Genomic DNA, 15822 nt, shown 5'->3' on the forward strand with positions numbered 1-15822 from the left:
CAGATATGAAAGCTTTCATTTTTCATTGTGTTTAGCTAAGCTTAGGATTTTATAGGCCTTTATACCCATCAGACCATTTTAAGTAATCTCTTTCTCAAGGAAATGATTGACCTGATTTTAAAGGGTTTGGCAAGTTTATCTATCCATTTTGTCTCCCACAGTCTTACAGTCCCATTGGATTCTCCCTTTGAGCAACTTGTCCATATAAGGGAAAGTGAACAGTATTTCACAATCACATCAGCCTTGTTTTGTTTTATGATCCGAGCACATTAATCAGTCATCAAAAACTTAAGGATGGCCCGTTTCTGCCAAATATGGTTATAGCCAAAAACAAGCTTTCTTATTTAATTGACATTCTGGCACAACTTTATAATTCAAAAGTGAAAGGACAGAAAGGGCAAAGAGTTGTTTATGAAAGAAAAGCAGAGGACTTTAGGTTTTCAGCGTCTCATTTTATTTTCAGTCATGCATTAGTTAACATGATCAAACAGATTTACATTCCCTTGTAGGTAGTTTATATAAGTATATCCCTCAAACTTGCAGTCAGGCAAACTGATCTAATGTTCTTACTAGTTTAATTATCTAGATATAAAGCTCTGAAATCATTACTTCCATTGTCTTGTACTTTTTTTTTGCAAAGAAATGCTGAAGATAGATGCTGCTATCTCTAAAGTTTGCTTTTCAGTGACACCACATGAAATCATAACATCCTGGCTAAGAATGATTGTGCAGACAATACTGCAGATTAAATTTTTCTGAAGTCGAAACAACATTGAGCAAGAACGAGTTTTTCTAAATAAACAGCTATTCAAAAACATCTTGGCACTTAAACAGACTATGATAATATCTCAGTATTGGCTCCTACCATTGAGATGTTTACACGTTCATGTGTGAGCAGGCAGCAGGCTGAAGGATTAACACTCCATTGCGAAACCCAAAGTCGCTACAACTGGCTTTATGACAGAACAGGTGCCTGCGGACCCTGTCAGAACTGGCAGTAAACTGGGGGCTGATGATTATGGGAGGGAGTCACGCTTGGGTTAAATCCCTGAAGGCAAATCCCAAATGTGAGGTACAAGAGATGTGACGGAAAGAACATCAATTTAAAATCTAGAGATAAAATTTGGAAGAAAAAAGGACGAAGAATACATACGTTTCCTGTTTCAGCATTCAGTCCAAAATTTCCGAGAACTCTCTCCACAAGTATCAAGTTTTATTGATCCTTCAGGCTTAAAGCAAAAACTGAAACATTTTACATCCTAGAGCAAACCATTTTGATGAATGCATCTCACTTCTGTCATGATTATAATCGTGTGGAGATGTGGCATTGAATACAATCCAGTTTTCAAAAGCATTCATCAATTTTTACTTAAAACAAAAAACAAATGGGAAAAAAATTGATCAAACACACAATCACAGAACAACGTATGTGTCCCAGATGTGTCTGTAGCTGCAAGGAAGGTTCTGTATTTACTCCCATGCATGCACAGGCATTAATCTGAATCCATGAATTGTCAACTCATATGATCTGCCTCGTTTCCTGGATGTGTTGTTAACATCCAACTTTCATTTGATTGGAAAAAAGCATGTTGTCTGTGTCTCCCCTATTAACATTACCTGTGGCCTTGCATTACTCTGAGGGTTTATGTCCTGACTAAGAGGGATTGGAAGATGCTGATAGCCATTCAGAGATAATGTTCTGAGTCAGTAAGCTTGTTGTAATCAGAACAGAAAGCTACAGCTTATCACTTGGGAGACCTCATCCTCCATGCATTGGTCAATTTGATCCACATGTGACGAAACTCTGATATGTTTATATGGATTTTTTGGGGGGCAAAAATAAAATTTGTTCCTTCACAGTGGATCCCTTTCTATCCATGGATTCACCAATTGGTGGATTTTCTGTGGAATGTAGCTGCAAAGTATTTTCAGAAAAAACAGCTTGTTTGCAGTTTTTATTTTGTAGAGCACATCTATAATAGTCAAAAGAAAATGCAGCATTGGAAGATGACGTATCTAATAAATATTTGATGCATTATTGGTTGTCATCCAGGAGCATCATTTCTTTTCCTTGGCACAGATCGACTATATCCACAAGAGGGGAAATAAGAAAGACAGTAAATATTAGTTGATGCTTAAGTGCTAAGATAGTTTCCGCTGTGCAATATGGTGTATTTGATATGTGTGAACTATTGAAATAGGTAGTTTTAAGCATTTTTAGAGGGAGTCTCAAGTATTCATTGATTTTAGTTATTTGTAGGCAGCTATGGTTCCTAACTCCCATGAATACTAGCCCACTGCACTTCCCATTAAAAACATTTCAGTCCCTGGAATAATGACAACATCAACTACATTCATTTAAATGTAAAACCCTGAGCATGGAAAAGCAGTGCTAAAATGCTGCAGTTGTCTCCAATAACAACTGCAGCTTGTGTTTTTTGACTCAGTTTGCCCTTTATTCTCAGTCAATAACTTTTTCAGTTCAGTTTGAAGGTAACAGAATCAGAAATAAAAGACCTATAAATTGCTCTATTGTTGTGGATTCTAGCACAAAAAGCCAGAGTAGGCATGTGCAAAGTGGGCCTCTATTACGCCACTGAAAACTGACCTCCATATTGAAAACAGATGACACAAATCTCAGACACAGAGGAAAAGAAAATCTCTGGTTTGCAGATAATCCATGTTAGTGTGGACAAGGCCTGAACCAACATCCGTCACCAGGTCCACTACTGTTAATTTATATTACAGTATCACACAGACAGCAGAGGGAAGGTGTTTGCCAACAGATGCTTCCGACCATTTGCTAGGACTCCCGTACTCATCAGGGTGATGCGCCGAGTATCCCACGGCCTCCACAAGCCTCCTCTTCTGAGCCCGATGCAGGAGGATCCTATAGGTCCCCGTCACAGGACTTCTACAGTCTAAACATGGATTGTTTTCCAGATGAACCTTTGAAATGCCTAAACCTGAGAGGAAATTCTTTACCTCCTGCTCCTCCATACTCAGAGTCTGATTGGCCTGGGCAAAGTGGGCTGGAGATGTGGGTAAAGAGACATATGGGCGAGGATATTCTATCCCCTTCAGCCAAGTGCTGTTTGTAATCTGTGTGATGGAGGAGCGGTCCACAGGCACAATCCGCAGCATGCCCTTAATGAGAATCTGGCACGGATCAGGTACAAACGAAGGAATGCTGTAAGACCCCTGCAGGATGCAGCGCTTCAGCCTCCCAAGGTTGTCTCCATAGAAGGGTAAAGTTGCTGTCACCATGAAGTACAAGAGAATACCTAGAGCCCAGATGTCCGAATAGCGTCCGACGTAACCTTTCTGCCTGAAGAGTTCGGGTGCAGCGTAAGGTGGGGAGCCACAGAAACTGGTGAGTAGCTCATTAGGGCCGCATTCTGTACTGAAACCAAAGTCCCCAACCTTGATGCAATAGCTGGTGGTGTAGAAGATGTTCTCTGCTTTAAGATCCCGGTGCACGATGTTGTTGTCATGCTGAAAAATCACAAAAGACAAACATTTTAAGTACAAAGAAACAAATCTCACTAGACTCAGCTAATAAAAAAGAGAATGTTGCAACAGAACCTCTATTTGCCATATTATGTTACCAAAACAAAACTAAACAAAAACACCTGAAACCTTTGGAGTCATTGGCATTTTTTCCTCTGAAGCACATGAACAGAAATGTTGCTTGAAGCCTGGGAAAGTTGGTTTCTCCTAAACCCAACAGCTGCTATAAAAATGCTTCTCTAGATTTCAGACAATTTCTAACTAACATATATCACACACCCAATAATCTTCCTTGGTTAACTTGTTACTACAGTGTTTGAAGTAACAAAACAAATTCATTTTCAGCTTCTTTTTTTTTTTGTTGCTATAAATATTTATGGTGGATCAGTAGGAGGAATCTTTAGCTAGTAAACAACAGGATATGAGTTTGATTCCAGCCTCTTCGCTGCATGTCTAAGTATCCTCGGGCAAGGCACTAAATCGTCAGCTGACAACCATGAATGTATAGTGGTTGGGAGTGCAGCTGGGCGAATGATGCTGGTACTGTTAAAGTCCTTTAGGTAGTTTTTAATAGGCTCAGCACATATACCACTTTACATATAATTGCATCTGGGCGTCACATGTAATCCCAGAGGTTTTCACATGTGCTTCACATCATCAAAAAGGTTTCAAATTACACGTGTTTCACTTATGTTGTTAAATGTAACATGTGAAATGTGGTAAGTCACACTGACATATGACCACCTGTGATAAGATGTTATTTTGTACATTTTGTCTCAAAGAGGGAAAATCACACTGTATAATTAAACTTTATTGTCAAAACATGTCTGAGATTTTTCTTGCACAACAGCGTGGTTTTATGGGCAAACTTACACAATCTAAAGTGCACAGAAGAGCAGACAATGCTGCCCTAAGCTGGTAAATGTTTCATCTTTAGTTTCATTGTTGGCTGATGTACAAATGTAATTTTCCATTCATAACCTTATTAAACTGGGGAAGCTGTAACTACCTGATTATAGCAGCCGGTATTCATGATTTAGAGAGGGTCAGAGGTGATTTTTCTGACATAATTTTCTCTATTGTAGGATGATTTATAAAGTTTTTCAACTGGTTGGCAGTCATCTATTATTTTACTTACATATCTGTTTCAGTTTCTTTGGGTTTATTTTAGTGTATGCGGTATTAAGGTTTACCTTGCTTCAGTAACATGTACAAACAATGGACGGATGAATGGGTTGGTGGGTTTATTCGTATTTTCCTTGAAGTACCACCATTGTAACTTGTGCCACAGTGTAAAATCTAACGGTTAAAACCTTTTTGGGAACGTGTTCCTGGTTCAGTAAATATCCATATCATGCCTAATTCTGTCTTTTGTGCTTTCCGAACATTTACTTAAGATGCAACATTTTTAGAAGAGAATCATATCATCCCACTGTGCACAATTAGGCATCTGTTTAGAGACAAATAGTGGGAAATTTCCAGACTTCAACTAAGTGAGGCTTGCCTACAATTTTTCCATTCCAAGGAATGCACAAAATATTACTTATTTATTTATAGAAAATGAATATTGATACAAAGAGAGAAATAGCCAGTGCCTCCCTGGAGGAAGTTTTGGACCCATCAGTCATCAGGGGGATATTTCAAGCCTTGTTGACCTCAATAAATTACATATACCAGCAGAAGTTTACTAAGTTATTTTGATTTGATCACAGGCCAATGACTATCATATTCATCAGAGCTAACTGGTCCAAATAGGGGTCAGAACCAAGCATAGTCCAGCAACATGATTCACATATGAATTCATCTGTGTGGTAAAATCCCCTATGGAACTGTGATGTTCTTTTAGCTGCTTTAAATTTGTGAAATTTCTGTTGTTTTAGAGGAAAAAGTATTAAAATTAAAACCTTTCCTGATACTAATTTTATGTCATATACACGATTTCTCTTCTTGGTGTAAAATCTATTAAAATAAGTTTGAAGGGAAAATGATTTTCCCTAATCAGAGAGCCTTGACTTCTTATTTTAAAGAAAGGAATGAGATTTATAAAACAGTAATGTTATTGTTTTCTTAAAATCACGATTAATATTTCATCAGAAACTGAATGATTACAATGGAACTTACCTAATAAATTATTTACCTAAAGGATAAATAATTGACATATTAGTAACTGAATTAACATAGGAGAAACATGAAATCTATTGTTTATCAAAAGCATCATCAGCTTTTTGTGTACAATTGTGAGATCTAAAGACCTGTCCTAACCTTCAAGTAAAGGTTTGGAGAGGAAAAATGAGAATTTAAATGGACAAAGGCCTTTGAGGCATGGCAGGTTTCATTGCCAGAAACCTTAGATAACCTTAGAAAACTTGACAAGACGTGTTTTAATCCTGCCACATCAGTTTGACACGGCCTCGAGGTTGTCTCTCCAGGGAGGTATCAGCTGATTTTACCTGTCACTGCATGGGATGTTCAGCGGCTCCAAAATTTATAGCAAATTCTTTGATTAACTAGGTTTCGTCTTCAACACTGGGGTACAAAAGGCAATAAAAGTTGCTTTAAATTTAGACCAAAGACTACTATTAAAGAACTTGCTTCTACTTCCTCAAACTATTGTTTTTGTTTAGGTTTAGAGACCAAAACCCTGTATAATATATACCTGGCTAGAGCTGAATCCTCCTGTTGAGACATACAGAAAAATGAGGCCATTCACTTCAAAAGCTAACTGAGTCCTAAACTAGTAGGAACTTTTTGACACATTTAAATAAACTGTCAATAATTATAAAAAAATTAAAGCCCCAAAAGTCTCAGGAAGATAATCTGCAGAATGATACATCATTCATGCTCAATTCATGGGCTCTTTGGACCAGCCTTGGTGGCGGTAACTGGGTCATGCCATAACATGTACCAACTCTGACGATCTCAGGATGTGAAGAAGTCATAAATTATTGCCATTTCTCCAAACTGTAATTGCACTGAGTACTGCTTGAAGAACACCAAGAGCTCTTCAGCACATCAAACAGCATCCACAAAACAAACTATCACTTTTATACTTCAGTCGTATGCCAAAAAACGTTTTGTTTGTTTCGTCTAGTCTTATTTTCCTGCAGGTAATCTAGCCAGTACAATTTCAACATAGAGCAGAGTTGTGTTGTTTGAGGCTAAAGCAATGAAAATCACTGAATTAAATCCAGGTTTCAGAAAAATATTGAGCGTCTCTTCAGACTTCCTTAATCCGTATTTTTTAGTGGTTTTGATTAAGAATGTCTGTAGAGTGTTTAAGCAAAACTCTTAGATTACATTTCCCAGAGCTATTAATCTTGGCAAGCTGGTTGAAACACTATAGGTTTGGTTTGACTGCAGTTTGCAACTTTTATTGCTACTTTCAACTACCTCTGTCTTAAAATTAAAATAACAAAAAAAAACTTCTGCTCTGCAGGTGAAAGTAAGAAAAACAACAATCAAGTCTTTAAAATAATTAAAATTATTTTCTCATAACTTAGTTAAAGAGTAATAGGTAGCAACAGTCCATGCCACGTGTGGCGTAGAGTCGTGCCGGGTAGTAAATGATGATTAACAGTGACACGAAGGCTCACCATGTGTTTCACAGCGGAGATGATCTGTGCAAACACCAGCTTTGTTTCCAGGTCGTTCAGCTTCCCCCTGCTGGTGATTCTGGAGAACAGGTCCCCGCCGCTGCCATACTCCATCACCAGGTACAGCCTTCTGGTGGTCTCTATCACCTCGTAAAGGCGCACAACGTTGGGGTGGCTCAGCTTCTCCATGCAGCTGATCTCACAGGGGGCCAAAGACTGGCTCTTCTTGTCTTGACGCAACTTGTCAATAATTTTAACAGCAACTCTCTCTGCAAACAGGAGATGAGAGGCAGGAGTGGATTTGTGGTAAAAACGTCCAGTGAAGACAGAGGGAGTTCACGTGAGAGCAAAACACTTACTTTGGGACACTGAGGGTTTTTATATTAAATCTACTAAAACAGGTTTAATTTTGATGTAAAAATATAGGACTTCATGTTTTAATCTAATCACATAAAAATCACTTGGAAGATGCTGAGTTGTACTAGAAAAAGCTACCAGCATTTTACAACTTGGGCAATTAAAAAACAAACAATTCTTGAGAAAAAGGTATTAATTCAAACCTTTAGTCAAGGCATGGATGCCCAGCTTCACTGTAGAGAAGTTTCCCTGGCCGACCTCTCCACGGAGCTCATAAAACCCAACCCGCCGACCGAGCATCAGGTCCCTGACTATCCTCTCGTTGTGCGCCATGTCATAGATGACCCTTTCGATGGGAGTCTGCTTGACTCTTTCTGCCTCGGTGAGCTGTGGAATGACACTGGTGGCAGCAGAAGCCAGGGGAGATGCTGACTTTTCCACTTTTGTGGAGTCGTCTGTGGCATTTTTGCTCATTTTTGGCTTTGGCCATAGCCGTGTTTTGATGCCTTGAAAAATTAAGAAAAGGAGAGAAAAAAACATGAGATGATGACAGCAGAGAGAGTTGCATTACAACAGTGCCTTTGAAACGTTTTCATACCTGTTGACCTTTTGCTACCAATGAAACTTCTGTGCATTTCATTGAGATTTTATGAGGTAAATCAGTATAAAGCAATGCTTTAATGTAAAGGACAGGGAAAATGATACCTAGGTCTTCAAAACGTTTCACACATGTGAAAATGTGGTGTACTTTCATTTTCAGTTTATGAATCAACACTTTGTAGACAGTACTTTGTAGAACCAGATTATGCTGCAACAATGGATGAAATATTTGGGGGATATAAAATTCTACCAGTTTTGCATATCTATGACATTTTTGCTTATTCTTTGTTCCTAGATGGCTCAGGCTTAGACAGATTACAAAATTAGTGTGTTTAATAATCCATTTTCAAGTTCTGCTTCAGATTCTCAGTTGAATAAATTTCCGGACATTGACTGGGCCGTTCTAACACATCAACATACTTTGCTTTAAGCCATTCTGTAGGAGTATTTTACAGTTATTGTCCTGATGAAAGCTGAACCACCACCATAGCTAAAGGATTGCCCTGTATGCTCCATCCATCTTACCATCAACTCCTGCCAGCTTCGCTGTATCTGGAGAGCGAAGCATCCCACAGCATGACGCTTTCATCGCAATATTGGGATTATGTGTTCATGGTGAGGTGCTGTGTTATTTCTATGCTATGTGACAATTTTCAACTACTACTTTGTGTTGATCTATCACATAGAAACCAAATGGTTTAATGCCGAGGTATCCAGTCCTTCAGTCCTCAAGGGTCAGTGTCCTGACATTTTTAGATGTGTCTCTGCTCCAACACAGCTGATTGAAATGCTTCAACTCATGTCATAATGTTCTTCAGATGCCTGCTAATGAACCATTATTTGATTAAACTGTGTTGAAGAAATGACAAAAATTTAAACATGCAGAAACCCTTAAGGATTGACCTTGGACACCACTGTTATCATGTAAGAAAAAATTTAAAATGTCAATAGGTACCTTAATAAAATACTATAAGATAACCACTGACAAATAAAGGGCAAAACATTTTTTTTCCACGCAGCACTTACTTACTTACTTACTTATATAAGAAAGATATTTGCTGCTCTGCCATCAGTGTTTGACTCTTATGGGAAATCCGCATGGAGACAACTAGTAAAGCCGTTCCATGTCTAGAACATTGGTAATGGGATTAACCTCCCTGTCATGTCATTTTGTCTTGTGTGACATAAAACGTCTGCCCTCTTTTACATAATTCACAATGGAGGTTTCATCAGTGCTTAATTTCAAGGTTAAACTTCAGCACTGAATCTAGAAACAAATGAAGTAAATTTTAAGGAGTTTAATTTAGCATGTTATAGGATGACCCCTGTTCTCTGTCCAAAAAGCTGAATCTTAATTCTCACACAGTACATAAAAAAAAGCTGATCTTTTAAAACTTCAGCTTTCATTTTTGTCAAACAGGAACCTTTTTGTACTTTCATGCCAAAGTTGCACAATGTTCCTTTTTACAGGAAGCAGGAATCAACAGCTTCAGTGTTATGTAAGGAGCTGGTAAAAAGGGGTCAGGAGTTCTGTTCATTTGTCAGCACATTTAACCTCCCAAAACAAACTGATAAATAATAGACTTGCTGATCCTAAAATATAAACTCATTTCTTAGATATTTCATTTTGCGCTGTCAGCTGCTGTTTCATCACGCTGCTTTACCGCCTGGTCACTGATGGCTAAATTTAGTCCATGCTTGGCAAATTTCCCAGGATAATGAGGATTACTGGCCTCTCTTAACCCATGGACGTATTTATGGGTTACGTCCAAAGGTAGAACGTTATTTTTAAGAAACCTTACTGGCCCTATGACTTTTTAAAGAGCTTCCAAATTGAGGTCAGTGTTGACCACTGGGATCTCTCCGAACAAAAGTTGTTAAAATATTAACAACTTTTGTTAACATTATTCCAGTTTACTGACAATAAAAAAAATGTTCCTTCATTTTAGACAGTGTATTTCACCATATTTTACATATTATCTTAGCTAATTAAAAATACAAATAAATAAACTTGCTTATAAGATCTAAATGATAAATTTAACCCCTGAATGTCTGTGACATATTTTCTCTCTATATAAAATTACATGAGAATTACACTGACAGTTTATGTCATTTTATTCACTGAATAAAATGACAAAGTGTTATAAAACCTAAACATTTCCTCCAATTACCAGATATGCTTATATGAAAGTTAAAAAAATAATCTTAAAATAAAGTTAATGTCCAATAAGCAAAACTGCTCTTCTTCAATTAAACACAGCATGCCATAAAGGGATGATTTAAATATCATAGTTCATGATCTTTAACCTACTAGTTAACTTAGTCCAACTAAAATCACAAAAAGCAGTTATAAAGTTGAATTTTAGATAAATTAGTAAAGTAGGAAATCTTACCAGGGAGTTGTGGGTCCTTCATGTCTGTCCCAGAGGCTTTACCACCTGACTGTGACCAAACATGTGAATAGAGCTCCAGAGGACTAATTCACTCCTCACAATCCTATTAATACGATGTACTAGTAGACGGCTCATTATCTCCCCTGGCACAAACTGACCTCATGAAAGTGCTGAAAACATACGTCCAGAGTTTAGAGCAACCATTCGTCCATGTTCATGCAGATTATAGAGTGATGTTTGCAGATGTGATGTTAGAATCGGAATATAAATTAAGCTGTTTGCATTTTAAACCGCTGGACCAAACTTCATTTAGAATTAAAGAAAGTATTGAAGATTCATGTTAAAAAATATCACAATATGGTAAATTACTGTGTACATTTTCCCACCAAATTGAAATATTAAATATTATACATCTCAAATTTTTAATTTAATTACATTTTCAACTATAAGAACTAATTATTTGCATTATCCAAAGGAGCAATGAAGTGAATGTGTTTTGCAACAGATGGCGAGTGTCTTGAATGCAAAAGGGAGATGCACGTGGACAGGAAGAGATAAGATTTCTCTTCCATTTGTATCAGGAAGTTTTAATTTTTAAATAAGTCAGAAAAATCAACTGCAACAACTGCAGATCTCAAACTCCAATATTACTACCACATAAATAAAAGTATTAAGAGTTGCCAGTGATAACACTGAGCAATTTTTTGTAGTAAAATATATTTCATTGTTTGTGCAAAAAGATAAAAAAAATATATGTATTGTTATTGTCTTATATTGGTAAACTTATGGGTCACTGAGAACAATGTCTAGCAAATTAAACTGTTTTCCCAGCTGGCAATGGGGATGCACTTAACTTTGATTACACAACACTGAATATTCTGACTTCTGAAATAAAAGCAGCATATCAAGAGTATACTGGTGAACTGAATTATATTTTTTATTTCAGTTATTTTTACCTTGTTCTATTTTAGCCCTCTTTCCAACAATAACCTTGTTGTTTAAATTAAACACAATTTTAAAAAAACATTTTACAGCTGTATAAAAGGCAGACTGCATAATATTGTTGACTTCCTAATATTTAGGGAACACAGCTGAGTCAACCTTTGTGTAATTTAAACTCTGCATAAATCCAGCTGTGTGGCCTACATGCAAAGCACTATTTGCAAAGCTGGTTTAAGAATTAATGGACAATGGATGGAGCTAAATCTGGAACAGTCCTGAAAGAAAATCTATTGCACCTGCAAAAGATGAGACGGTGGTGAAAGTTCACCTTCCAGCAGTACAGCAGCCCTAAACATACTACTAGAACTAAAACGAAATTGTTTAGATTGCAGCAAGCCCAGACCTACGTCCAATTGATAACGTTTAAAAACGGATCCTTACAAGTAGTGAACTGAGCTTGAGTTATTTGCAAAGAAATATGGAAAATGTATCTGGATGTGAAAAATTGTCAGATCATATTTTCAGATTTTCCTTTGCAAAAGGTAAAACAATGGATAAAAAAATTCTCTCCAGTTCACTACTGTCTTATGGTGGTGAAAGTTCACCACTATAAGAACCTTCACCACCATAGGTGAATGCCACGTTCTTTTCATCACGTGGCATGATGAAAATAAGTTTTACACTAAATACTTTAACAAGAAACTGCACAGGCTATTACATAACAAACTAACAAAATAAAATAAGTAGACAAATGGTTGTGGTAATTTGTTGTTTGTCTTTGTCACAATGATATTGGCGCAGGTATATAATGGAGATAATTAACAATTATTAGAATAACATCCCAATTACATCTTGCTTAGTATTTCTTATTTGCGTGCTCTTGTGTGTTTGCTGCTATCTACTTCAGCTGCGTAAACAAGTACTACTTTATAGCTTTCGTTGATTTTTGCTGCCCTCTAGTGGGTAAACCGTGAAGTGACTTTAACAAATTTTCTTCATATGTACGTTCAAAATTTCTATAGCCAATGAACATTTAATCTTACCGTTATAAAATTAAAATATATCGCCATATTCATACAACAAAGTCTGAATCTCGACATTACTGCAGCACGTCCATCTGAATCTTCGGTGGCGGTAACATGGCTTGAAGGACATTTCATTCCAGCCAATAGCCTTGCGCTAACTCTCAGCTGTCCAATCAGAAACGAGTATTTGTTGGCGGTGCCTGAGCTGACGGACCAATAAGCAGAGGTAATTCACCAACAAGCCGGAAGCACATGCTGGCGCGCTGCTCCTAGAGATGTTTGTGTTTTGACATGAATACAGACTTTCACAGCTGAGTGGAGTTTAAGAGAAATAAAGTTACGATCACCTGTATAGAATGGCAGCTACTGTAGAAGCGCCTGTCCCAGCGGAGCAGGACTCTGCGCGGTGCGGGACTGAAGAGGAGAACCGCGGGGCGGCGGTGGAGGAGAAGAGCCAGCAGCCGCAGACAGGCTCCACTGGGCCCGCCGTGCCTCACAGCCGCCTGTCCAAACTCCCGCTGGCCCGCATCAAAGCTCTGATGAAGACCGACCCAGACGTGTCCCTCGCCAGCCAAGAGTCCGTGTTCATCATCGCTAAAGCCACGGTACAGTCACAGATGCAGGGAATAGAGAGCAGTCGCATCATTACCAAGGATTTATGGAAGCGTTGCTGTTGATTTTATTATGTCATACAAATGACGTCCACACAGGATGATGAATTTCAAGCATTTTATTTAGCTAATTTTGACTATTATGGCTTCCATCTAATGAAAACCCACGATTCAGTCAAATTCTCCTTTACATAAGGGTAAGAAACAATAATATTAATACAGAAGTGTTCCTCAGTGGATAAGACAAATGAATTGACTGTTGTTCAGCACATAGACATTGACTTCACCTGCAAGGAGGAGCTCATTACTAAAGAAGCTGCTTCTTCAGTGTTTTGTATGCATAGTAATGGGAAGTTGAGTGGAAGGAAAAAGTGTGGTTGAAACGGATACAAAAGGAAAGAACTACAGCACATGCAGCTGTAAAATAAACCTGTAAAAATAGCTTATGTTTATTGCTATAATTTCTCATCTACTCTTAAGTTTTTCTCAATCTGATTATTTGTTTTTGGAATAGTACAGGGAGAACAATACTACAGTAAGAATTTGGTCTGAATAAGGAAGATAGTTAGACATAAATTCTAAATAAATTAATTGTTTGGATAAGCATAAAATGTTCATTTCATGTATAAAATGAAATATTAAATATTTATTTACATTATTTCATATCTCATAGGAATTGTTTGTTGAGATGATTGCCAAAGATGCTCTTGTGTACGCCCAGCAAGGAAAGAGGAAAACATTACAAAGAAAAGACTTGGGTAAGTCTTGTTACGTTACATAAGCTACTACAGTAGTATGAGATATTTAGCACATCAGTGAAACTGAAATTTGTGAAGTATGTTGATTTTACATCTAAACGATAATTTACTCTTAAAGATGCTTTTTACAATTCATGCAGTCTGTGCCAGAGGCAGTGTGGGCCTGATACAACCACCTTCTATGCTTTTCAATTAAGGTTCTTATTATGTTTGTAGAGTTATGTCATTATCTACTCTTTAAGCAAACTCTTTCACTCCAATCTCAAAGAGCTCTAGCTTTGTTTATTTATCATAGTTGATATCTTTCCAGCTTCAGTGATTAAAGTGAAAATCTCAAAAACAACGGCGGGAAACGGAGGCTCAGTGTCACGAGAACTATGGGATATAATGGGAAAACTATCGAGAAAAATCAGAAGATTATTCTATTGTATGACATTATGGAACCTGGCAGAATATTATGTCCATATCTCAATTTTCTGGTTAAATTGGATGAAATCAATACCAGACACCTAATATTGCTCATTCAAAATGTCTGTCGTTGTAAATAATTTGGTTTCTCCACGTCTGCAGTTTTCATTTTATATTTTAAATGTAGCTTGTAGATGATTGGTACATATTTATGCATTTTAAGCAGCTCTGGTGTTTTTTATCAACAATATTATAGGATGTAGTAGACTGATATCAGTGATGAAAATGTTAAAATATGGCTGTATTTTTGTTCACAGACAATGCTATTGAGGCCATAGATGAGTTTGCTTTCCTAGAAGGTAAGCCTTGTTCAGACAATACACAAATCAGCACAGCGCTCAGATTTTAGTTATTTACCTTTCATCAGTGTAATTTGAGCACTATCCTAACTCCATAAATTAGAGACACCCTCTCCTGTTTTCTCTGCAGGTACGCTAGATTAAAGAGTCCTTTGTGAGACCAGTGAGCAGACGTCATTTCTGCCATCATACAAGAACCTTCCTTTGCAGAAGCAGCTGTCGATAAATCTCTCTGGGACGTTTCTGAATCAAACTCACACATTCAGTGTTTATTGACAGCTTTTATATATAGCTGATCCCTTTGGATTTTCTTTTAAGAATATAATGTGTATATTCTTCTGTAAATATCTGGGTAATTCTACCATACATTGAAATAAATTTTATGTTTTAAACAGCATTCGTTTGTCTGCATCAGATTTCTGTAACTCCCCTGTTTCTTTCATGCTAAGCTGAAATCACAGCTTAACATGAAGTTGACTTGCTGCTGTCAAAAACAATCTCAGAACCGAGTTGGCAAGCACAAAAAATTATTATTTTTTTATTCCTCCATCCATTTTCTAACACTTGTCCCTAATGGGGTGAGGAGGGGTGCTGGTGTCTATCTCCAGCTAACGTTTTGGGCGAGAGGCAGGGTACATCCTGGACAGGTCGCCAGTCTGTTGCAGAGCAACACAGAGACATACAGGACCCACAACCATTCACACACCCACTTAGGGAGAATTTAGAGCAGGGGTCTCAAACTCCAGTCCTCGAGGGCTGCAGTCCTGCAGTTTTTAGATGAGCCACAGGTACAAAACACTGGAATGAAATGGCTTAATTACCTCCTCCTTGTGTGGATCAGTTCTCCCAGCCTTGCTAACGGACCTAATTATTCTATTCAGGTAGTGCAGCAGAGGCACATTTAAAAGTTGCAGGACTGCGGCCCCGTGAGGACTGGAGTTTGAGACCCCTGATTTAGAGAGACCAATTAACCTAACAGTCATGTTTTTGGACTGTGGGAAGAAGACGGAGTACCCAGAAAGAACCCACGCATGCACAGGGAGAACATTCAACATGCGGGAATCGAACCCAGGACCTTCTTGCTGCAAGGCAACAGTACTACCAACTGAGCCACTGTGCAGCCCCCTTCTTTTTGTGGATGTTTTATCAGCTAGAACCGGTTCTTCTTTATTAGGTGATCCCAGTCTGACGATATGTTAATTATTCCAGCTGATGGCCAGCAGCTTATTGGCTCTGGTCTAGTTTTTTTTTCTTATCCTCCTGTAT

General features: G+C 37.8%; 2 protein-coding genes across 2 annotated transcripts; one reads left to right on the forward strand and one right to left on the reverse strand.

The window, feature by feature from the left end:
* Positions 1–431: 431 nt before the first annotated feature.
* On the reverse strand, positions 432–10741 carry LOC116725296 (serine/threonine-protein kinase NIM1). Its single transcript, XM_032571252.1, has 4 exons — positions 10454–10741; positions 7664–7966; positions 7104–7372; positions 432–3495 (listed from the first exon to the last, which is right to left on the reverse strand). Exons 1-4 carry the CDS (start codon positions 10473–10475, stop codon positions 2743–2745), a joined length of 1347 nt encoding a protein of 448 aa, XP_032427143.1. The 5' UTR covers positions 10476–10741; the 3' UTR covers positions 432–2742.
* A 1903-nt stretch (positions 10742–12644) lies between these two features.
* Positions 12645–14953, forward strand: pole4 (polymerase (DNA-directed), epsilon 4, accessory subunit). Its single transcript, XM_032571094.1, has 4 exons — positions 12645–13025; positions 13705–13789; positions 14515–14556; positions 14687–14953. The coding sequence occupies exons 1-4, from the start codon at positions 12777–12779 to the stop codon at positions 14698–14700; spliced, it is 390 nt and encodes a 129-aa protein (XP_032426985.1). The 5' UTR covers positions 12645–12776; the 3' UTR covers positions 14701–14953.
* Positions 14954–15822: the final 869 nt, after the last annotated feature.

Source organism: Xiphophorus hellerii, chromosome 9, assembly GCF_003331165.1.
Source record: "Xiphophorus hellerii strain 12219 chromosome 9, Xiphophorus_hellerii-4.1, whole genome shotgun sequence".
NCBI classification, from domain to species: Eukaryota; Metazoa; Chordata; class Actinopteri; order Cyprinodontiformes; family Poeciliidae; genus Xiphophorus; species Xiphophorus hellerii.

Bases quoted from the DNA above. Each gene is read 5' to 3' on its own strand.
- LOC116725296 (XM_032571252.1), bottom strand. From the start codon at position 10,475: ATGAAGGACCCACAACTCCCTG. The intron at 7,373-7,663 runs GTTTGAATTAAT...TCCTGTTTGCAG, and splicing joins CATCCATGCCTTGACTAAAG to AGAGAGTTGCTGTTAAAATT. The intron at 3,496-7,103 runs GTGAGCCTTCGT...GTGATTTTTCAG, and splicing joins TCTCCGCTGTGAAACACATG to CATGACAACAACATCGTGCA.
- pole4 (XM_032571094.1), top strand. From the start codon at position 12,777: ATGGCAGCTACTGTAGAAGCGCCTGTCCCAGCGGAGCAGGACTCTGCG. The intron at 13,026-13,704 runs GTACAGTCACAG...CATATCTCATAG, and splicing joins TCATCATCGCTAAAGCCACG to GAATTGTTTGTTGAGATGAT. The intron at 13,790-14,514 runs GTAAGTCTTGTT...TTTTGTTCACAG, and splicing joins ATTACAAAGAAAAGACTTGG to ACAATGCTATTGAGGCCATA.